This window comes from Python bivittatus, unplaced genomic scaffold, assembly GCF_059951505.1.
Source record: "Python bivittatus isolate LINGU-HERP-01145 unplaced genomic scaffold, Pbiv_v1 ctg000000_np1212, whole genome shotgun sequence".
Taxonomy (NCBI): Eukaryota; Metazoa; Chordata; class Lepidosauria; order Squamata; family Pythonidae; genus Python; species Python bivittatus.
Genome location: NW_028277028.1, coordinates 141579 through 165765, shown reverse-complemented (window position 1 = coordinate 165765; position 24187 = coordinate 141579). Strand labels below are relative to the sequence as shown.

The 24187-nt window shown below is 42.0% G+C and overlaps 1 protein-coding gene across 4 annotated transcripts in view; it reads left to right on the top strand.

Annotated features, from left to right (window-relative positions):
* TMEM245 (transmembrane protein 245) overlaps positions 1-24187 on the top strand; it is a 128213-nt gene that overhangs the window by 53453 nt on the left and 50573 nt on the right. For 3 of the 4 annotated variants that reach the window (XM_088135471.1, XM_088135946.1, XM_088136482.1), the window contains 2 exons: positions 4451-4620; positions 20369-20473. In XM_088135471.1, coding sequence (XP_087991597.1) covers positions 4451-4620; positions 20369-20473 — 275 coding nt within the window. The remainder of the gene's footprint in view (positions 1-4450; positions 4621-20368; positions 20474-24187) is intronic. The other variant, XM_088136983.1, reaches the window with a different exon arrangement.

The following is a 24187-nucleotide window of genomic DNA, read 5'->3' as shown; positions in this document are numbered from 1 at the left end:
AAAGCTGGCTTGAAACTCAACATTAAAAAAACTAAGATCATGGCATCTGGACCCATCAATTCCTGGCAAATAGAAGGGATAGAAATGGAAGCAGTAACAGACTTCATTTATTTGGGCTCCCAGATCACTGCAGACGGAGACTGCAGCCATGAAATTAAAAGACGCTTGCTCCTTGGGAGGAAAGCTATGGCAAACCTAGATAGCATATTAAAAAGCAGAGACGTCACCTTGCCGACAAAGATCTGCATAGTCAAAGCTATGGTTTTTCCAGTAGTAATGTATGGCTGTGAGAGCTGGACCATAAAGAAGGCTGAGCGCCGAAGAATTGATGCCTTTGAACTGTGGTGCTGGAGAAGACTCTTAAGAGTCCCCTGGACTGCTAGGAGGTCAAACCAGTCAGTCTTAAAGGAAATCAACCCTGATTGCTCATTGGGAGGATTGATAATGAAGCTCAAGCTCAGATACTTTGGTCACCTAATGCGAAGAGAGGACTCTTTGAAAAAGACCTTGATGCTGGGAAAGATTGAAGGCAAAAGGAGAAGAGGACGGCAGAGGATGAGATGGTTAGATAGCATCACTGAAGCAATGAGCATGAAACTGAGCAAACTGAGGGAGGCAGTGAAGGACAGGAAGGCCTGGCGCAATATGGTTCATGGGGTCACGAAGAGTCGGACACGACTTAACGACTGAACAACAACAACAACATGATCACCATTGTGAGGGTTCTTTGCTTTCCACGGACTCGACACACCACAGTGTAGCAAAGCTGTACACACACCTATTTACACTATTTATTGCAGCACATACCTTTCCAACAACAGACTATTGCTCTGGGCCAACTCCACCCATCTGGGATTTGCACATTGCTGTTGCCATGTAAATATATCTTTAATACTCAGTCCTTTATACACCATGTGCACAATTATTAGGCAAGTGAGTATTTTGACCATATCATCATTTTTATGCGTATTTTCCACCTCCAAGCTGTATAAACCTGAATGCTTATTGGATATAAGCATATTAGGTGATGGGTATTTGTGTAATGAGGGAGGGTGTGGCCTAAGGAGATCAACACCCTATATCAAGGTGTGCATAATTATTAGGCAGCTTCTTTTCCTCAGGCAAAATGGGCCAAAAAAGAGATGTAAGTAACTCTGAAAAGTCAAAAATTGTAAAGTCTTTCAGAGGGATGCAGCAGTCTTGAAATTGCTAAGATACTGGGACGTGACCACAGAACCATCAAACGTTTTGTTGCAAATAGTCAACAGGGTCGCAAGAAACGTGTTGAGAAAAAAAGACGCAAATTAACTGCCAAAGATTTGAGAAGAATCAAAGGTGAAGCTACCAGGAACCCATTATCCTCCAGTGCTGTCATATTCCAGAACTGCAACCTACCTGGAGTGCCCAGAAGTACAAGGTGTTCAGTGCTCAGAGACATGGCCAAGGTAAGGAAACTTGACCACCACTGAACAAGACACATAAGTTGAAACGGCAAGACTGGGTCAAGAAATATCTGAAGACAGATTTTTCAAAGGTTTTATGGACTGATGAGATGAGAGTGACTCTTGACGGACCAGATGGATGGGCACCTGGCTGGATCAGTAATGGGCACAGAGTTCCACTTCGACTCAGATGCCAGCAAGGTGGAGATGGGGTACTGGTATGGGCTGGTATTATTACAGATGAGCTAGTTGGACCTTTTCGGGTTGAAGATGGACTCAAAATCAACTCCCAAACCTACTGCCAGTTTTTAGAAGACACTTTCTTCAAGCAGTGGTACAGGAAAAAGTCTGCATCTTTCAAGAAGACCATGCTGTTTATGCAGGACAATGCTCCATCACATGCATCAAAGTACTCCACTGCGTGGCTAGCCAGGCCTCAAAGATGAAAGAATAATGACATGGCCCCCTTCCTCACCTGACCTAAACCCTATTGAGAACTTGTGGGCCCTTCTCAAACGGGAGATTTACGGTGAAGGAAAACAGTACACCTCTCTGAACAGTGTCTGGGAGGCTGTGGTTGCTGCTGCACAAAAAGTTGATCGTCATCAGATCAGGAAACTGACAGACTCCATGAATGGAAGGCTTATGACTGTTATTGCAAGGGAGGGTGGCTATTGGACAATGATTTTTAGTTTGAAGTGTCAAAAATGTTTATTTGTAAATTTTGAGCTGTTTGTGGTTTATTCTCACTTTAACAGATAAAAATAAACGAGTGAGATGGGGTAATTTTTGTTTTTCATTTAGTTGCATAATAATTCTGCACACTAATAGTTGCCCAATAATTGTGCATACATAGATATGCTCCTAAGAAAGCCAAAACCTCACTTTTACTTTCAGGTTTGAGGTTTATTAACATTTTGGATTGACCGAGAGCACTGTAGTTGTTCAATAATGAAATTCATCCTCAAAAATACAACTTGCCTAATAATTGTGCACGCAGTGTAGTCAGTCTTTTAATACTCAGTTCAACCAAGAGTCTTAAAGTCTAAAGTACCGTACAATCTTTGCCTTTTCCCAAAAGTTCTTGTACTAGTTGGGATGAGGTCCTGCCTCAGTGCAGTTATTCCTTTTCTAGTTGCTGCCAAGCTTCAAGCTCTCCTCTTAAGTAGTGTTGCTTTTGAGCACTTCAGCTGAGCTCCGAAGCCAGACTCCAGGCAGGTATCCCATTAGGATATGCTGCTTACTGTAGCTGTGGTCCTGCAGTTGACCGATAGTTCTCTTGCCTGCCTGTAATAGCTGTCAGTCTCCAAACATGTCGCTTTCTACTTCCTCGCCTGCTCGCAGCCTTTCTATCTCCTTTTCTGTTACACATACACCTTCTACACACACCTCCTCCTCCACTCTGTCTTAATGTTTGATTTTCTAAGCTAAGAGCCTGGGTGAGATGAGGATGCCTCTGGATGTCAGCACGTCCTTGAAAATGCCAGGATGTGGCTCAATTATCACAGGCAGCTGGAAAGCTGGCCTGGATGCTTGTGAGTAGTCTAGGAAACAAGGGAAATGGGGTGAGAAGTGTTTCTGCCTGACTGCAGCTTACCGTTCCCAAGCACAGGCAGCCCCAACTTCACTCCCTCACAACCATTTAGGATTAAATGGGTTCCCTTCCCTCTGGTTGGTTCTAAGACCAAAGATCAGTGTTTGAAGGTATAGATCTGTCCCCTCTTGAACATAACAGCTTTTTAGATATTTCTAAACCACTGTCATATTTTCACTCAATCTTCTTTTTTGCAAATTATATTTGCTTAGTTTCTTCAAACATTCCTCATACGGTTTGGTTTTCATATCCTTTATCCTGGGAGCTGACCTATAAATTTGCTCCAGTTTTTATGTGTGTTTTTAAAAATATAGTGCTTCCAGTACTCCTGAGTGTGGTCTACCAAGGATCTCTTACATCCAGTGAACTGAAATCAACATTTCTGTGCATGTAGCCATCTTTAGCTAGCTGTCCATAAGCATCCTCTCACATGCACTACAACAAGCCACTTCATCTTCCCAACCCAGAAGACTCGTGTGTTCTATATACTGTATTTGGCGATTACCCTTTTGGAATGGAGATGTTTCATGTTTTATCTTTGTGTTTTAAGTAATGTTAATTTCTGATTACGCAGCAAGTCTTACAGTGTACTGCCATACTAAACATTTCATATCTGAAATAATACTGAGTATTTTACATTATAGACTTGTAGAGTTGGAGGGGGGCACTTAAGCCATCAAGTTCAACCCAGTACAGGAATCCAAATTAAAGCATCCTAGACAGATGTCTATCTAGTTTCCACTTACCAAGAAGGTAACTGTCCTGCTGTGAACCTGTTCCAATTTCTGTGACTTCTTGAAGTGTTATGCCCAACTGGATACAATATTTGAAATGGCGGGGAAAGCTGGCAGGACAAGCTACTTCATATAAACAGACAGCAACCCCCCAACTGGCTCACACTGATGATGTTACTTATATAATGAAACATCTACAAGCAAACAATCAAGCTCAGAGAGCACCAAGAACAGTTCAACCTTGAGCTACAGATATTCTCTTATATTGAAAGAAGACTGTATAATAAAATAAAGTGCCCCACTAAAGGCTAAATATGTTTGGAGTTTGCTTATTGACATCTTACTATGCTTATTGTTTTGTATGCCTAATAGAAAAAATAAGCATCCAGTAATCTTGAAACCCTGGAAGCAAAAATTGTACAAGAAGTAGTATCTACAGTAGTGAAATCTTAATCCTGAATTCAATGACACAATCTTCATATTTATAAAAAAAAAGTTGACCATGTTTACCATTAACTCTGATTCATCCAAAATCAAGCATTTTGAGGGCTGTTGATTCAAGCAGAAAAATTTGAATATGAGCTTAATCCGTATTGAAACAATATGACCTTATGAACAAAAAGTATAGGATATTGTGTATGAAAAGTATTTAATTCCTTTTTTTTTTTTAATGTTTGCAGTGTGTGTTGTAAAAAAACTTGTGGTCCACTTTGGAATAGTGCAATTCTCACTGACTTACTGCAGTTCCTACTGGCATGTTCTGGAAGACTTTGTGAGACAACGTCAAGAAGTTCTTATACCACGACCAGTTAAAGGGCTTGGAAGAATTATTCTAAAATTAGACAGAAAGGTATTTAAAATTATTTGTGAAATCACTTTACTTCAAAGTGAATGTATTTGTTTCTGTTAAGAAATATGCTGCCTGTATTTTGCTAACTGCTTTCCTCTATTAAAAATAGTAAACGCACTGGTGGGTCTTCAGGTTATAAGTAGCACAACCTTTCCAGTGTTATTTTCAGGGTCTTATTATAGTTGCTATATGGGATTATGACTTTTTAAAAATGAACACTACTGATAGGAAAGGGACAGAAGCAACATTCACCTATTCTGTTGCACCTTTAGAAATCATTTCTGTAAGGTTGAAGAAGCTTCTCAAACAACCTTGGAAGCGGTTATGGGAACTTTAGAAAGAAGCAATTGTAAAACTTTGCCCAACAGAAGCTCCTGTTGTATCTTTAATAAAACATTTCCAGACATTTGAAATCCTGGAACAGTATTCCTAGTTGTTTCCTTTTATTAACTAACAATTTGGAAAAACTGGAGAAAAAAAGTTAAAATATAAAAATGCAGTAATTCTTACAGGAAAAATTGTATCTTACTTTTGCAAATATTTCTTACCTTTGGTATACTAATGTAATAATACCATGAAAAAACTTTCTGTGGCATAGTATTTAGAGATGATTCTAGAACAGCAGGGGGGGTTCGCTACATAAATATATTTTCTTAAACATGTTATTCGTGATTCTAAAAGAGAATCTGCCATAATCCTGATTTAATATATATATTTTTTTATTATTCTTTGGGAAAATATAAGGAAAACATAGAAAAACACATCTAGTAATTTGAATAAGATTACGTTTATGAAGATTCTCAGTCATCCAGGTGGAATTGTCTGGAGGTTGAGTCATGGCAACTGGACTTCTTTTCTTTTTGGTAGAGACGTTTCGCTAATTGTCCAAGCAGCTTCTTCAGTCTAAAAAAAGTTGGTTGGGGGACCCCATAAAAGTCTTCCAGGGTGGCTGTGTTTCTTACTAGCATGATAGGCTCGTTGAGGGACAATAGAAGATATGATTAGTAGAGTCTTTGAGATGTAGATGTCTACTCCTAATCCCTCACTCATCCCCAGGGGGATGTTAATTGTTGCCTTCCTAGTGAACTTTTCTTAATTTTCTTGGGGACTGCTGAAAGGACAGCCTGGAAAATGGGGGACAAGTTGTGTCTGAGGCCTCCACCTCTGTTGAGGGAAGGAGTTTCCACTTTGGCATAAATGGATTCCTTCACTCCTCTCTCAAACCACCTATCTTCTCTGTCCAAAATGTGAACACTATTGTCCTCAAATGAGTGTGCTTTTTCTTTTAGATGAAGGCAAACTGCTGATTCTGGTCCTGTGTTGTTGCTCCTCCTTTGCTGGGCCATCCTCTTGTGTAAAGGCTGTTTGGTTTCCCTAGTTTAGAGCTCTGAGCATTCCTCACTGCACTAAATTGCATATACTGCATTGCTCTTCTTATGTTTTGGTGTTCGATCTTTAGAGTATACAAGCCTCTGTCTCAGTGTTGGTGGGTTTGAAAAACACAGGTATGTGGTGTTTTCCAAAAATCCATTTTATCTTCTCTGACACCCCAGCCATGTAAGGAATGACAAGATTCTTCCTTTGACTCTGGTTCTCAGCTCTGTCTGCTGTTTTTTTTTGGATCTAGAAGTAGATTTAATAAAGGCCCAATTTGGATACCCACAGGCCTTAAGGGTTCTCCTCATGTGTCTGTTTCCTTTCTTTTTTGCATCTATAGTGGTGGGGATGGTTTCTGCCCTGTGGTGTAATGTCCCGATGACTCATAGTTTGTGTTGCAGTGGATGGTGGGAGTCAAACTGCAAGTATTGGTCTGTGTGTGTAGGTTTCCTATAAATCCCTATTTCTAACTTACCACAGGTCCCAATTGAAACCTCATAGTCTAGAAATGCCAGCCTGTGGTCCTTGGTGTCCTCTCTGGTGAACTTAATGTTTGGGTCTATGGTGTTTATATGGTCTGTGAAAGCCTGTACCTCCTGGACTCTGATTTTAACCCAGGTGTCATCCACATACCTGAACCAGTGGGTTGGTGTTATTCCCTGGAATGAGCTGAGAGCTTTCTTCTCCACTTCTTCCACGTATAGGTTGGCAACAATGATGTTTCCCCCAGTGATATGGGGGAACCGTATTTACAGACAGAAACACAGCCAAGTCATTCAAATAGGCAACATATAAATAGAGGTAAATATAAATAAATATATAAATAGTAACTAAAAACTGAAAGACATGTGCACATTTAGGAAGTTTACTCCATAAGTGCTGAAACTCATGGTTGGCTGTCACCTGTTTCTCTTGGGCATGGGTGTCTAAAGGTTGGGTGAGCCCATCAGTATGATTTTTTTGTATCGTTATATGGATTCAGTTAGATTGTCCTTTGGCACTATTATATTCTTATTGTATTAGTTCGTTACTTTTTGTTCTATTATTTTGCTCTGTTGGTTGTTAATGTTCACCATCAGAGTTGCAGCTGGTGAGATGGGCAGTTATATAAGTTGAATGGATGGATGAATGAATGGTTGTCAGAAGCAGCCAGATGACAGAAAGTTAACATAATTGTCCAAGTCTGGGCTCTTCTGTAGCAGAAAGGGATTACTAATTTTGTAACTTAGTCAATAGCCCATTATGAATCATATGCAAGATCAGTGCCTAGGAAATTCCACAGGCTTCAGAGAAATATGTAAATTAAATTGAGCAAGGTAGATTCTAAATTTGCAGGATTCCCAACATATTTGTCAAGCAAGGAGGAGGAAGATTTGGATAGCTGTAGTTGTTGCTATAGCCACAGGCTATCCCCAGTGGCTGGGGATGTTATGAAGTTCTGCCCCATCTACTGAACTAGTTGATTCATTGTCTAATGTAATATGTTGTGGAAACCCAGCAGTATAGCTGGAAAGGCCTTCCATCCAACCTCCTATTTCATGCAATAAATACGATAAACAAAGTCCTAGACTGTTAGCTGCCCCTCAACCTAGCTGTCCTTCCCCTTTCCTTCAACACACATCTTTCTGATATCTTTATGTTAAGGCCTGCAAGCAGTTTTCCATGTTAACACCCCAAAGTTTTAAGTTATTTTTATCATTTAAATCAGTCCAGTTAACATATTCTAGAAGCAAAAAATACTTTGCTGACCACAAGGAATCCTGTAAGTAGTATTTCAATGTGCTTTTTTTCAAGCTGACTGATAAGAAAGCTCATTTAGACTTAAAGCTGTTTAAAAGTATATTCCATCCTACACTCACATTGAGAATAAGTTCAATATAGTTTATTTCTGAGAAGAGAGGATTGCTGTCATATTCCAACCAGATGCATTTTCCATGACAATTCTGAACCAACTCTGCAAGTGTCCAAGTTGAAAGGCTCACTTATTACCCATCATCCATTAATAAATAAATTCTTTCAAATTGGATTATTTCATCTCTCCTTCAAGGAGTTCACAATAGTGCATAAGATTTCCCAGCAATCGTTCCTCTAAAATCTCTTTAATCAGTATGCTACAGTATGCCTCTCTTGATGAGGACCTAATATTTTGAATGGGCTTTTTTCTTAAGGCTGTCCAAATACAGGTAGTCCTCGTTTAACAACCACTTGTTCAGTGACCATTTGAAGTTATGACAGCGCTGAACAAGTGGTACTTACAACTGGTCCTCAACGTTCTGGCTGTCTCAGCACCCCCACAGTCACGTGATTACGATTTGGGCACTTGGTAACTAGCTCGCACTGGACCTCCCTGGCTACCTACACACTCTCCCCTTTCTGGCAGCAGCCATCCCTAGCCCCACTGTGCTCACACCATGCCTTGCTGGCCACCCGCACACATTCTTCCACCCAGCAGCAGCCACAAACAGTACCTGCCTGCTGGCCTGCTTGCAAATCACCTGGGACACACTTAATGACCTTTGATCGTCACTTAATGGCAGCAACGGGGAGTGTCAAAATTGCTGTGACTAAGTGATGCAGTCACATGATGTCATGCTTTACGACCACATTGCTTAGAGAAGGAAATTCCAGTCCCAATTATCATAGTTAACTGAGGACTACCTGTAAGATACACATTTTCCCTGGAAATAATTCCCAGTGAATACCCTTCTAAGCTCATTTGCATAGGCAGATGAAATATTCCTTTCCCACTACAAGGGGGATTCTAACTAATTTTCCATCAGAAAATAAAATTCATGCATACCATTCCCCCCACATTTCTTGTAAACTTTCTGTTCTGAGATAATGCCACTCTCACTCACGCAAGTGAGAGCTAATGGGTTTGTGTAGTTCAATAAGAAAGTTTAAGGAGGGACCCTAATATATTTTCTGTCTAAGCCAAGAGTCAGATACATAGCTAATATGAAAGCCTGAGAAAAGAGAAAAAAAGAAACATAATAGTTGTGACTCACTCTGAGAAATTAAAACAAATGTACAAGTAGAGCTTGCTTAGCAACTGCCTCAAGTAACGACCATTCAGAGTTACAACAGTGATGAAAAAAATAACTTCACGACCAATGCCCACATTTGTGACCTTCTCAGTGTCTCTCTCTCAGTCACATATTCACCATTACGGTCAGTTAGTGTGCCTTGTCCTGTGCCTGACCCATTTTTTTCTCCCCCCCCCCCCCCTTGCAGAGTGTAGAGATTGCCTGAACTAGCGATCTTTTCCTAAGCTGCTTTTCTCCACAGGGCAGCACTTCTCCAAAAGGTGCTAGCTGCAAGTTAACAAGTTCAGCTCTATGATGTTAATTAGCCATCTGCCAGCTGCTGTCTGTAACAGACAAGACCCTAATCAGTTTCACACTAAAGACTTTATTAATTCCCTTCTCACTAATATCCATGTGCCAGGGTGAGCATTCCAAAGGGCGGAAGAGTGGGTGGAAAAGGAAAGCTGAAGTAAAATCAGAAGCACAATCACGGTCACGTGATTTTCCACTTAATGACAATATCACTTAGTGACTAAGTTGCTGGCCCCAATTATGGTCGCTAAACAAGGACTACCTGAATGCCAACTGGACCTATTTGCTGTTTTCTTATTTAGAATCTGAAAACAACTGCACATAAATAGTAAGGTATGCATTCAAGTTTGCAGAAAGATGTGTTTAACCTCTACCATATAGAGAATATATCAGCTTCTGTTCACAGGGATTCATACAATTTGACTGGGAATGCCTAAACTTTTGCATGCAACTGTGTAAGAGAACTAGTGGACTCACTCCCATGACTGGCGTATAGCATTTGGAGGATACTATTTGTTCAAAAGCAACAGAGAGGGATGAGAAATTGTACTGTATGAGTGCCAAGATCAGCCCCACTAATGTAGAATTATACTCAGTTTAAAGTGCTGGTCATTAAAGCTCCAAACACCACAGCAGGGCGTTGCATCAAGTAATGTCTTGCCAGAACTGAATCTGTCTGGTCAAATCTGGTCAACAAGAGAGACCTGCAGGTCATGGATGAAGTCCACGGGGAATGATAGGCCTTCTCTGTAATAGTTCTTCAACTTCCTCTCTGAAGCACATGCAGCCCCACTTCACTGCAATTCTAGAAGCAGATTAAAACTGTTTTATTTCAATAAGCTTTTGATTCTAGTTGTTTCACTGCGGGGTACCTATCGTGAGTTTAATTTGGAGCGTAGCTTTGCTTTTTGTGATTTTTTGGGGGTGTTCTGACATTGTTCAGATTTTCTTATTGTTTTAGTTTTCTGTTCTGTTTCTGCCCAGAGTTGTTTGGGACTGGGGTGAGTTATAAATCATGTAAAATAGCTTTTAAAATGAAACAAATATTTCCATTTCTTTATTTAATTTATCATAGGTTCTCCTCCTTTCATTTTCTGAACATGTCCCTTTTTCTCTTCACCGTATTAGAGAGATGTGCATGAATCCCCATTTGTCTGTTTAGATCTATTCCATTTTTCTTTTTTGTGGTGATTGTTTGCAATTTCAGCTTCATTGTCTCATTTTGTAAAATTTTCTATCCTTCATGGATCTTTTCTCCTTCAGGATTTCAAGCCTTTGGATTCAATCTGCCTTCCCTCAGAGTTCATCAAAGTCCACTCTTATGAAGTGCAGGTTCTAAGTCTGACACTTCTTAGTTCCTTCTTTATGGATATAATAAATTCAAGAATAATATGATCACTTTCCCCAAAGATGCCATTCACCTTCATTCCTTTAGTTCCTCCCTGCTGGTGAAGATTAGTAGAAAAGTCCCGTGTTCTTTCTTCCACCTTTAATCAATTTATCCGCAATGTGGATAAGAATTTGTAAGAACTCTGACTCTTGGTAGAGTTAGATTCCCCACATAGATCAGGATAATTGAAATACCCCCACCATCCCTATTGTCAGAGTCTGCACACTCAATCCCAAAGTTCAGTAAATCCTCTGGAGTCCAAAGAGTTCCATTACAGATTTCTTTATTTTAAGAGAAGCGCACAGCATCATAGTTTGTTGAGTCTGCCTCAACATAGCAAAGCCTTGTCTTTTTAAGCCCAACTTCCCCCCCTTCTAGGTTTCTATTCCCACTTGCAGCTCTTCGCGCCTTCCACCAGTTCTCACACATCTTGGCCTTGGATGTCTGGCTGAAGATAGAGATAACAACACCTGGCCTCCTCCTTCCCCCCCTTATGGCAGGTCAAGCAAACGGTTAGAATAACATTCCCAGCACTACTCTATTAATCTATGTTTAGCAATTAAAGCAAAAGTATAATTAGTAATTAAAACATATAAAGCAATCGAAGAATCTGGTTTGCGTAGATCCTGACATGCCGCCCTCCAACAGAACGAATGTGCCTACATTCGGAAGAAAATCTGAAAAAGAAAATAGAAAGACAAGAATGAACATTAAAATGTCTATTTAGGCTTGTCAGGGTACTTTGAGTGAAAACGAAGAAGCAGCTTAGGTGCTTTAACATTAATACTGTCCACCCATTCATGATGGGTCTTGGGAAAATGCTTCCACTGAATCAGGTACTGGAGTTTGCCTTTATGTCTTCTAGAGTCCAAAACGTCTTTTACTTCAAAGTGAGTTTGTCCTTCAATCATGACAGGTGTTGGTGGAGTTGGATCAGGATGCCATGTCTCAGAGGGTTTGAATGCTTTCAACAAATTTGCATGAAAAACAGGATGAATATTTCTATAATGTTTTGGCAAAGTTAATTTAAATGCCACAGGGTTTATAACTCTCTCAATTGGGAAAGGTCCCACATATTTTGGAGCAAGTTTTTTGGATGGTTGGGAAGATTTTAAGTTCTTTGTAGAAAGCCAGACTAGGTCGCCTACCTTCCAAGGTGGGTTTGCAGTACGTTTTCTATCGGCGAATTTTTTATGCTGGCTTTTTGCTTTTTCAAGAGATTTCACAATTAGTGGCCATAAAGTTATAATGTTGTTTATCCATTGGTCTGCTGAGAGTTCAGGCAGGTTTTTAAGGGGCAATTCTGGAAAAGGTGGAAAGTCCTGGCCAGATGCTATTTTGTATGGTGTAAAACCAGTGCTTTGATGCACTGTGTTGTTATAAGCTACTTCAGCAAAAGGAAGGAGTTCAGACCAATCATCTTGCTGATGATTTGTAAAACATCTTAAATATTGTTCCAATAAAGAGTTAATCTTCTCCGTAGATCCGTCAGTCTCCGGATGAAAACTGGAACTCAAAGCTTGATTAGATCCAAGTAATGTAAGAAATTCCTTCCAAAATTTAGAGGTGAACTGTGGGCCGCGATCTGAAATCACCCTCTTGGGGGCGCCATGGAGGCGGTAAATGTGTGCAATGAATAGTTTAGCTAATTTTTTAGCAGTCGGAATTGATGAACATGGAATAAAATGTGCTTGTTTAGAAAATAGGTCCACCACAACCCAAATCACTGTGTTGTGATTACTCAGAGGTAGGTCTACAATAAAGTCCATGGAAATTTCTTCCCAAGGTTTTTTTGGAGATGATACAGATTGAAGAAGGCCAAGAGGTTTTCCCCCTCTTTTTTTTGACATTGCACACACAGGGCATGTAGAAACATAGTCAGAAATGTCTTTTCTCATTGTCGGCCACCAAAATTGTCTGCGCAGAAGGTGTAAGGTTTTTATAAATCCAAAATGGCCTGAAGACTTGTCATCATGTCCCCTTTCTAGAATTTGTTTACGAAATGAAAGTGGCACATAAAGCTTGTCTCCCATCCACCAAGCTTGGTCCTCATGGGTTAAAATATTTTTATTATTCTGGAACCATTTATCTGAATCCAAAGCAGCATTTATGTTTTGGAGTAAGTCGGTGGTAGGTTTTTGTTTCTGGAGTTTTGTCTGAGACCTGGTTAGAGCTACTGAGCCAGGTTCTAGTTGAGGTGGTGCTTTAAGGATTACCGGGGCTACCACCTGTTCTCTTTGGCTGTTATGCTGAGGCAATCTTGACAACGCATCAGCTAAAAGTTTTTCCCTCCTGGTATGAATTTTAAAGTGAAGTTAAAGCGACTGAAAAATTGGGCCCAGCGTACTTGCTTAGGTGACAGCTTTCTTGGAGCTGTAAGAGACTCCAAATTCTTGTGGTCAGTCCATACTTCAAATGGCTGGGCTCCCCCCTCTAGGAGATGTCTCCAGGTCATAAGGGCCCAGCGTACTGCAAAAGCCTCCTTTTCCCAAACAAGCCACCTCCTTTCTGTCTCAGTGAATTTGCGAGAAATATAAGCACAGGGTTTGAGTGCACCCTCTTCATCTTTTTGAAGTAACACAGCCCCAATTGCTACGTCTGAGGCATCGGCCTGTATTATAAAAGGCTTGTCAGGGTCTGGGTGTTTCAAAATTGGCTCTGCTGTAAATAAAGTTTTCAGAGCCTCAAAAGCTCTTTGGCACTCTTCTGTCCATGTTATCGGGGCCCCGGGCTTTTGAGCTTTTGCCATCACTTTGCCTTTTGTTTTTAGTAGATCTGTTAATGGCAAAGCCACTTGTGCAAAGTTTGGAATGAATTGGCGATAAAAATTGGCAAAGCCTAAGAAACTTTGCAATTGCCTTCTAGTTTTAGGTGGTTCCCAACCCAAAACATCTTTTACTTTAGCAGGGTCCATTTCAATTCCTGCCTTAGAAATGCGATACCCCAGGTAGTCTACTTGTTTTTATGAAACTCACATTTTGACAGTTTGGCATATAATTGAGCTTTCAACAATTTTCAGAACAGTCCTCACCAATTTTACATGGTCTTTTAGGTTGTCAGAGTAGATCAAGATGTCATCTAAGTAAACCAGCACTCCTTGATATAAATGCTCATGTAGCACTTCATTAATTAGTTGCATAAATACCCCGGGCGCTCCCGAAAGGCCGAACGGGAGGACCTTGTATTCATAGCAGCCAAAAGGAGTTGAAAAAGCCGTGAAATGTTCGTCCCCTTTGCGAATTCTTACTCTGAAATATGCCTCCCTTAAGTCCAATTTAGTAAATATTTTCCCTTTTGAAAGTTGAGCAAGCAGATCCTTCATTAATGGGAGGGGATATTTATTTTCTTTGCAGATTGCATTGAGGCCCCTGTAATCCGTGCAGAGCCTCAAGCTTCCATCTTTCTTTTCCCTAAATAACACGGGAGCTGCCATGTTCGATTTAGCTGGTTGTATAAAGCCCCTTGCCAGGTTTGTGTCTATAAATTCCCTCAGAGCAGCAAGCTCTTTTTGGGTCATTGAATAAGTTTTCTTTTTGGGAATTTAGCTCCTGGCTGGATCTCTATGGCACAGTCAGTGTCTCTGTGGGGAGGCAGTGTGTCTGCTTCTTTTTTGCTGAACACAGCCTGTAAATCCCTGTAGGGTTCAGGAATGTCTTTAAGGGACTCTGGGTCCAACTCTAGGTCTTTGTTCATGCTGCAAGCTGTTGCTGCAGTTTCCGTTCTTCCTGACTGCTCAGGTCCCAAATAAACTCCATCTGCAAATTGCAACTGCCCCGTCTTCCAAAAAACACGAGGATCCCACTTTTTCACCCAGTTCGCTCCGAGAATCAGGGCGTAATTTCCTAAAGGAGCCACTAAGCATTTAATAGTCTCTTTGTGGGTCCCCACTTGCAGCTCAAAAGGCTCCGTACGATACAGCACTGCCCCTCCCCCTGCTTTGGAACCATCCAGCTGGGTGAACACTATCGGGGTCTTTATTCTTTTCACCCTTAGCTCCAACGCGTTCACCAGTATGGGACTGATCAAACAGCGTGAGCAGCCGGTATCCATTAGCGCGGTTAGCGTGGCTTTGTACTCTGTTCTGAGCGCTGAAATAGTCACTTTAAGGGTGGTAACACTCACCGAACCATCGTCATCGGAGTCGTCTTCCTCCTCCTCTGGCTCCGCCTTGGGTTCATGAGCAGGCTTGTCGATCTCGACGTTTGCCTTTTGATCTTTTCCAACGGATCCATTTTTGTAAAGGACGAGGTCTGGGAACGGCGATTCTGTGCCTGCCGCAGCGGTTCCTTTTTTCCCTTTCGCGCCGGTTTTTTGCACTGCTCCAGCGGCTTTTTTCGCCTCTGCCCCCCGTGCGGGTGGCGGCTTAGGGCAGGAAGGCACCAGATGCCCCGGGTCGCCGCAACGGAAGCAAACGCGATCGGCCGCTCTAGGATTTCTCTCGTCTCCTCCCCTCGATGGTTGTCTTCGGGACGTCGGCGCCGAGGCGCTGGGCCTCCTGCCGAAGTCCGGGTCCACTCTTTTCCACTGGGCTTCGACGTTCCCCGCGTGCTGGATCCATCCGTCTAGGGAATTCGGGTCTCCCCGGGCGAACGCCAACTTCCAGAGATCGCGACGCATTCCTTGCTGGAAGCAGTCAATTTTGAACTGCTCCGGCCAATCAGGTAGCAGCCCCGCAACGCCGCGAAACTCCAGGGCGTACTCGCCGAGGCTACGTGTTCCCTGATGCATTGTGCTCAGTTGCGCCCGGGCACGGGTGACGACCCCGGGGTCCTCAAATCTCCTGCGAAGGGCGGTTAGGAACCCCCCCAGGTGGTTCAGTTCCGGCGCTTGTGCCGCTCGGAGCTGGATCAGCCATTCTCCCGCCTTGCCGGTAAACGCTCTGCAGATGTAGAGTACGCGCTCCCGGTCGGAGGCGAAAAGATGCCCCGTTTGCTCCATGCATATGGTGGTCTGCGCCATGAAGTTAGGTACTTCCTTCGGGTCCCCGCTAAATTTTTCGGTCAACCCCCAGCGCTTTAAGAGGGCCTCTTGCTGGGCTTGGATTGGGGCCACCCTCCGAGGTAACATCGGCACGGCCACAGGTGGCGGGACTGGGCCTACCGGAGGACCCGGTGTTGCCTGAGCTGGGGGGGTGGCAGGTGTGGTTGGTGGGGCTATCAGCGAATCCTCTAGCCCTCCTTCTTCGGCCTCCCCCTCTGCGCCCGGGCTTTGGTACAGACCTGAACGACGGACGAGCTCGCTCATCCTCATCAACTCCCTCCTCATCATGGCGTTTTCCGATTGCAGGATCTGCACGCAATCCTCTAGGGTCCCCCTCCGGGTGGATTCAGCTCTTCCTGTCGTCAGGGCCCAGCGCTTATCAGGCTCCATGTCTAGAAATGACATTTCCCCCGTCACCTCTTCCATGGTCCACAACTTAGTTTTGCGCCGGTCAGGTTTCCGTGGCGCCAGGAGAGACGGGTAGGTGCCGGTCAGGGATTCCTCCCCCGCGGATCCACCTACAGCCCCGGTCTCGGGGCATTCCTCCTCCATTCCCGCAGCCGCGGTCGGCTTTTCGAGGGATTTCTCCACGGTGGTGTTTTCCCGGTAAATCCCTCGTAAAGTGGGGAGACTCAACAAAATGTCAGAGTCTGCACACTCAATCCCAAAGTTCAGTAAATCCTCTGGAGTCCAAAGAGTTCCATTACAGATTTCTTTATTTTAAGAGAAGCGCACAGCATCATAGTTTGTTGAGTCTGCCTCAACATAGCAAAGCCTTGTCTTTTTAAGCCCAACTTCCCCCCCTTCTAGGTTTCTATTCCCACTTGCAGCTCTTCGCGCCTTCTACCAGTTCTCACACATCTTGGCCTTGGATGTCTGGCTGAAGATAGAGATAACAACACCTGGCCTCCTCCTTCCCCCCCTTATGGCAGGTCAAGCAAACGGTTAGAATAACATTCCCAGCACTACTCTATTAATCTATGTTTAGCAATTAAAGCAAAAGTATAATTAGTAATTAAAACATATAAAGCAATCGAAGAATCTGGTTTGCGTAGATCCTGACACCTATTGTATACTTTTTGAAAAATAAGTCATCTAATGCAAAAAGGCTTTATCAATATCTTCCATCTGCCCAGGTGTCTATAATAAACTCTTAGAACAGAATAACTTCAGCTTCTCTTCCTTTATATTTCTACCTAAATATTTTCAGGATTTCCATAATCCAATTGCTGAATATCTGTCCAAATATGCTTTTCCTTTACATACACTCTTTCTATTGGGTCTGTTCCTTTCGAAAAAACTATAATGTTTCAGTACTGTGTGCCAATCATGAGTATTATCCCACTAAGTTTCAGTGATGCCTATCCCATAATATTTATCTTCCTGAGATAGGATCTCTAGTTCTCTCTGTTTATTTCCCATGCTCTGTGTAGAAACATTTTTTTTTAGTATCATCTATGTCAGGTTCGGTCAGCACGGGGCTTCGGGGAAGCTCGCTCAGCATGGGGCTTCGGGGAAGCTCGCAGCCAGACCACGCGAACTCCACTGGCGGCAGCTAGCGAGGGAAAGAGGAACTGAAAGCGCTGCTAATTAATGGGCCACCTGCGCCCAGCCATACAGGAAAACCGCAGCGGAAGTTTTAACTATACACTGATAACGGCGCGAGGCAACAATGAACGGGGCCGCAGGCAGCGAAACAAGATCGCCGTGCAACACAGAACCCTCGGGCTTACACGTAACGGGGGGGGACCAACCCAAGCCGGAGGGGGACTGCCAATCAAGGACAATGGACCCTGACCGAACCTGCCATCATGGACAATCAAGAGGGATTAATGGGGGGCCGATAATCCGCAGCGGTAACGCAATCGCGGGGCGGAAAAAAGCGCGGGAAGGGAATATAACAAGTGATGCAATTGTACCAAGCCAGTCCTGGCTTTGCTTGTGACTGCTACGTTACGCATGAGTAAACCTCTTTTGTGAACCACACGTGTCACGGGAGTTTCTCTGTCGAACGGGGCAAACCTTACAATCTACTGGTGTCTCTATTACAGTGTCCTGCAAAACTCTGACTCCCTATCTTGGCCTTCTGCTTCTCCCTTCTTTTCTGCTTTCTTGCCTCCGATCTTTAGCTGCATATTGAGTTCTGAGCATTTGCTACCTTGCCTTCCTAATGAGAATTGTGAGATAACTTCCCAGTTTTTGTAAGATGCATCATATGCATCTTTCTGGATGTCTTCCATAAAGATAGCATAGCTACAACCCCATGAACCATTTTAATCAATATTCTACAACCCCAAAACTCCCATGCTAATCTTTAAACCAGTCCAGAGTGATCTACCTCTGCAATTACTCTTCTTGGTCCTCTTCTTTAACAACTTTCACTAACATTTTTTCCATACCCAAATCCCTCACAACCTGCTAATTTTCCAAAGTAAGATCCTACATTAAAATTCTCAATTAATCTCTAACAATGGACTTAACTGAAACAGACCTCTAACTCAGGTGCCATCTCTCTCTATATATTTGAATGGCTTAGTATTTCTCAAAGAGGCTGATCCCATTTAACTGCAACACTTATCTTCAGTAGATAATTTCTTCTTCCCATCTCTTTTTTTCTTTTTCCTTTCCTTTGAAATGGTACTTCTTTTGTTGCTTCCTTCTGTTCTTATGCATCCAAAGGCTATTTTTCTGTATTGATTTAATATCTTTTTGATTTCAGCACCACTTAACAGTAAACCTTTAATAAAATTCTGACCTCTACGTCTTTTTCAAATAGCTAATTTCAGAATTGAAAAATTTGCTCCTCTCTCAGGGCACTTGCACATCGGATTGATGCTACTTGAATCTGAAGCCAAAAAAAAATTAAACCATAGGGCTAGCATAGAGGACTGCCACACAGAATGGTTTGTGGATTCTTAGGCAGAAGTTTTTGCATCAGAAAAATATGATTTGGAAGCCTTCCTTGAGCATTTCTTCCTTGAGGATTTTTCTTCTGCCCTCTCCTCATTATAATTTCTTCCTATAAAAGTAGCAAATGGTTTATTTCTTACTCCACTTATCTGCAATGTGTTTTAGAAATATTCTTTTTAGAAATGTTTATTTCTTTATTTCTTTCTTAGAACACTGCTTCTCTGTCAGAACTTTACTCATTTTTAAACTCAACTTTTCCTCCACTCGCCATCTTTAGATTGACTGGCATTTTTTTATAATGTACAAACAGAATCCTCAGAGTTCTGAATTTTTAAAACCAAAAATTAAAGGGAAGACAGATTACAAAGTAGGAAATTCAAAAACATTTGAAATTTTTAAACTGATCTACAACAAAGTTAAATTATTCGTGTTCATTGCTTTCTTTATATACACCAAATTTCCAGTTGCCTAGTAGCAACTGATTTATTTTATGGCGGTCTCTTTGAGTTGTACCATACCCTCAATAATGAACTCCATTTTTTATTGTTTCCATACTTCACTTAGTATCAATCCTTAGCTGTTCTATGATATGGCAATGGTAGTTCTTATGGGGGTGGAGGTGTATTATTTGCTCATATCTGCTCCAGGTTAGACTCCAACTGGGCAGGTTGGGCCAAGCTGCCAGGGGTATAGTCTGGTAATATAATCTGGGATGAGTTTGAGTCAGTGACTCTCAAGGAAGTGGACAGGATTCTCTTTGTGGTTATCTCGGCCACCTGTTTGTTGGACCCAGGCCTTTCATGGCTTGTTAAGGCAACCAGAAAGGTCACCTGTATATGGGTCCAGGCAGTGGTGTCAACCACCTTGAAGGAGGGAATGGTGTGCTTCCTCCTCAAGAGGTTGTCATTGGACCCAACTGTTTTAGACAACTATTGTCCTGTCTCCAACCTTCCTTTTTCAGGGAAGATTGTTGAGAAGGTGGTCAGACTACAGTTATGTCAGGGTTCAGGCCAGGATTTAGGCACAGAGACAGCCTTGGTTGTGCTTTTTTATGACCTATGTTGGAGCCAGAATGGGGCTGGTACATCCACCTTGTGCTTCTTCTCTTACCAGCTTTTAATATTGTTGACCACAGTATCCTTCTGACTGACTCCAGGGGTTGGGAATTGGGGACACCATTTTATGGTGGTTCTTTTCCTTTCTTTGTGTGGTGCCACAGGGCTCTACACACTCTCCAGCCTGTTTAACATCTACATGAAACTACACACACTTAAGGCCCTGGGACAGAACTTTGATAGCCTCACTTGGCTGCTCTGGGGTCAAAAGATATAGTTGGTATTGTATCAACATACTAATGATACCAGATCCCAAACCAGTGGATGACCTCAGTCTTATATTAAGTTCTCTTTTAGATTTGAGCAAGACAAACCACAGCTGTTTATGCAAATTTTCATTATACTATGGAACCCTTTGAGGTCAAACAAGGTAGTTTTATTTTGCTTTTTTAACTTACACTGTATACTGTTTAATTACCAGATTCCTTGGTCTGGAAGCCCAGTTACAAAACTTTAATTTGGTTTCTTTTAAGATATATTAAATCAGCTTTACTCATACTGCTTCAATATATCTGGTCTTACAAGGTCTCTATGTTACTAAAGATGTCATGAAACAGAAGTTTAGAACAAAAATGCTTGGATACATTAACATGTTATTTTGATCCTTAATGTTTATTACATTTTCTTGTTTTTCACAGATGATAGTATGGTTGGAAAAAATCCTAGATAAAATCATTAGCATATTCATTATATTTGTGCTAGTGATAGGCACGCTGTTGCTTGCTCTGCTCCTTACAGCAAAGGTACTGTACATGTCCTTTTAAACAGTGTAACATTTTTACTGAAACATTATTCATTCTAGTCTGCAGATTTCACTAACATTCAGTATTTTATTTCTTCTTAAAACTGATTTAATCAATGTATATTCTGATAATCACACTGAACGATCATAGTGATTGAAAGAGGAAAGCAAGCATTTAGGCACCAAGTTGCCCTCAGATCAGATAAGTGTGTTTTTCTAGAAAAAAAATAGAGGTGTGCACAAAGCAGGAAAAAAAACCTCTGCCAGCCAAGTTATCCCATCTGTCAGGATAATAATTCAAAACTGTGATATATTTAACCTCGTGAGTAGCCTGCAATGTATTCATTCTTCACTGTGGTATTGTATTAGCCTGCCCTCTTGTGTGAACATAGATAAGTGAATATTGACAAAGAATATACTGTATTTTTCTTTCCTTATTTTTCATTTGGTATAAAGAAGAATATAGAAGGTAATATGCCATCACATACATCATTATGGCTATAGATTAATTTCTTACAAGAAAACAAATATGAAATCTGGGCAGTCTGTAAAAATTAAAACACATTGTCATTCTCCAGAATGTGCTTGACATATTTGTGTTCAAGCTTGAGATCGTTTTTTGTATTTTAGCATATACAGGTAGTTCCTTGACTTACGACCACTTGTTCAGTGACCATTCAAAATTATGATGGCACTGAACAAGGGGACTTATGATCAGTCTGCAAAGTTGCAGCCATCGCAGAGTCCCCACAGTCACATGATCATGATCCAGGTGCTTGGGTGCCCGGCTCACGACTATGATGTTGCAGTGAGCCACAGTCATGGTCACAAGGCCATTTGTTGACCTTCCCTGCTGGCTTCCCACAAGCAAAGTCAATGGAGAAGCTGGCAGGGAAGGTTGCATGTCACTCCTGTAAGTTGCTCCCACTGCTTTTTCTCCCGAGGAGCTGGAGTATGAGATCCTAGGGATCTTACCCTGTAGCACCCTCCAGCTGCCCTCTCCAGCCCTCCCACTGCCCTTACCAGTCCTCCTGTGCTTTCCAGCACCTACTTACTGCTCTCACTGGCCCACCTGGTGCCCTTACTAGCCAGTCCATGCTTCTCAGCACCTGCCCACTCCCTTGCAGCACCCACCCAGCCCCACCATGCTCCTTACCTGGGACTCCCACCTCTTCCCACTTAATGACCTGTGCTTTATGCCCACATCACTTAGCAATGGTAATCCTGGTCCCAATTGCTGTAGTGACCCGAGGACTACCTGTAATTATGGATGGATCTTTGTTTCTTTGTTTATTTATTAAATTTATATGCTGCCCATCTCCCCCAGAGGGTAACTCTTTGAGACATAATGTTGACTACTCAAAATATTAGATACAGCACTATTGATTTGAGATTATTCAGTGTATGAGTTACACCTTCCCTACATGCATATGATATCCCAGCACACATCCAAAAGAGATAGAGTTTATGTCATGACCCTCATTTTGTCATTTACCCCCTTCCCACTGGCCTCTGGTGAAACCATGATACTCAAAAAGGTTCAGAGCAAAGTACAATGACCTGAGTGTAAACACTGCCACAGAAATATTTCTGGCAACTCCATGTGCCTACCATGTTGTGACTCTCTCTTATTCAAACAGACACTTCATCCACTTTTGTTTGTTTCATCTCTATACCCTGGGGAATCAGATGTGGGTTAATATGAGCTCAACTTGCTTCTTGTTCAGTATGCAACTTTTGAGCCATGAAGCTAATATTCAAAACTGCGCTACCCACGGTTCAATGTGAACTAACAAATATTGACCATGTCTTTGATCATGAAGTCAGCAATTAAACTTTGGCTTTCTTGATAAGTGCTATGAAGGAAATATCCATAACCTCAGTGTAAAGTAACATCAACCTAAACCTGAGTCCTGAGGAATGGGAAGTGCTGGAAATAACAGGAGATGTCCCCTTATCTGATTCCTATCAGAATGTAGTGAGGTGATGGTAAACAGAATGCACATTATGCTGGCTTGACCAGATATCCAAGGTCCTGCTACTCATTGCAGTTCCAATACTTATTTCCTGCATACCAATACAAGGAGGACAGCAGTAATGTGTGAAGCTGAATGGCTGGTCATCTTGCTTTTTGCCTACTATCTGTTGCTTCATCTTGCCACTAGTCAATAGCATAGTTCACTTACAGCAGCCAGCAAATGCAGTGATGCTTGGGTAATGCTTATGCAGATCTTAAGTGATCCAGATGTTGAAAGATGTTTGCTTCTACTGGCCTGTGTCTTGCTATGGGTGCAGGCAGCATAGCGTGTTGAACTTAAATCCAAACTAACATGATCCTATAAAAGATTGCTGTCAAGACCACAAGTCCTGCTGACTTTACTGCTGCTGCCTGTTGCGCTCCAGTACTACCACCATGGACTGAATTAGTGGAGGTAATGCCTCCTCCTGACCCCAGTCCTGGGCTGATATCAAGAGTGAGGAACAGCCGTCACTACATCTTTCTACAACTGTGCTAGGGAAGTTATTCTTTCCTCAACATTGCCACTATAGGAACAGGATACATATCAAGCCTGTGAATAGTTGACTCACTTTGATCACTTGTCCTCTACAGTCTCTTCCAAACATGACTTGTATTGGTGGGTTTTTCCCCCTAGGGTTGGAGAAGGTGGATCTTAGCTCTAAAGTGGGACAAAACCTTAAATTCGCTAATCAATGAACTACCAGAAGAGCAAAATAGAACCCCCACCAGCACTGGCAAGGCAGGCCACAGCAGATAAATAGAAAGCAAACCTCATCACATTTTAGCACTGAAGATGTTACCTAGCCGGGTAATGAAATGTTTGCAAGAAAAGAACCAAGCTCAGAGAACTCCAAGGACTCCACACTTAAATACACGCCTGTACAACAATGCAACCCGCCAGCATTCAAACTCAACATATCCATTCCACCAAATGTCACATGTACCTCTACCTTGAAAGACACACTGTGGACCACCTCCAATGCCTCCAGGCCTCACCAACATTGTCAAGTCCATCATTGCCACTGTGCAGCTAGCCCCTATACAGCTGATTTGCATGCCAGCTTGCTTTATGGCCTGCAGTTATTTTTAATGTATCAGTGTGGTCCTTTCCCCTCTATGAGTTGTCGGCCTGCTTAAGTATAAAGAAACGGGGTTTGTTCTTATTTAATATATGCCATGTGGCCCAGTAAAGATAGTGCTATTAAATGTACCGTATATATGTACTTATACAATTCAATAAGTATTGAATTGGAATTCCTTCTAAATAAACATGCAGGCCATATTGAGAGGGTTATTTGTGCTGAAGCAGATATAGAAAATTAATTAAATTTTACAGGAGATGAAAAGCAGAGGTATTATCCAACCTTGCATACGTCAGATGGAAAAAACAAAGCCTATTTAGGAATTTTATTCAGAAATTGAAATGCCAGCAATTTCTTGAAATGCAGAAGAACCATCCCAAAGTAATCCCTTATCTAAGGATGCAACAGATCAATCAGCCAAATGAACTTTGGATAAATTTGACAGATTATGCAGTCCAAAAGAACAATGGAAAATAAACATGGAATCCTGTAATATTGACTGAGAATTTGAGAAAAAAGAGAAAATGCTGGGGGGCTTTTAGACTCCTGGAATAGAAATAGAAAGAGGAGCTCCATCTAATAATTTTCAGTCTTGCCCTTTTCTCACTGCTGG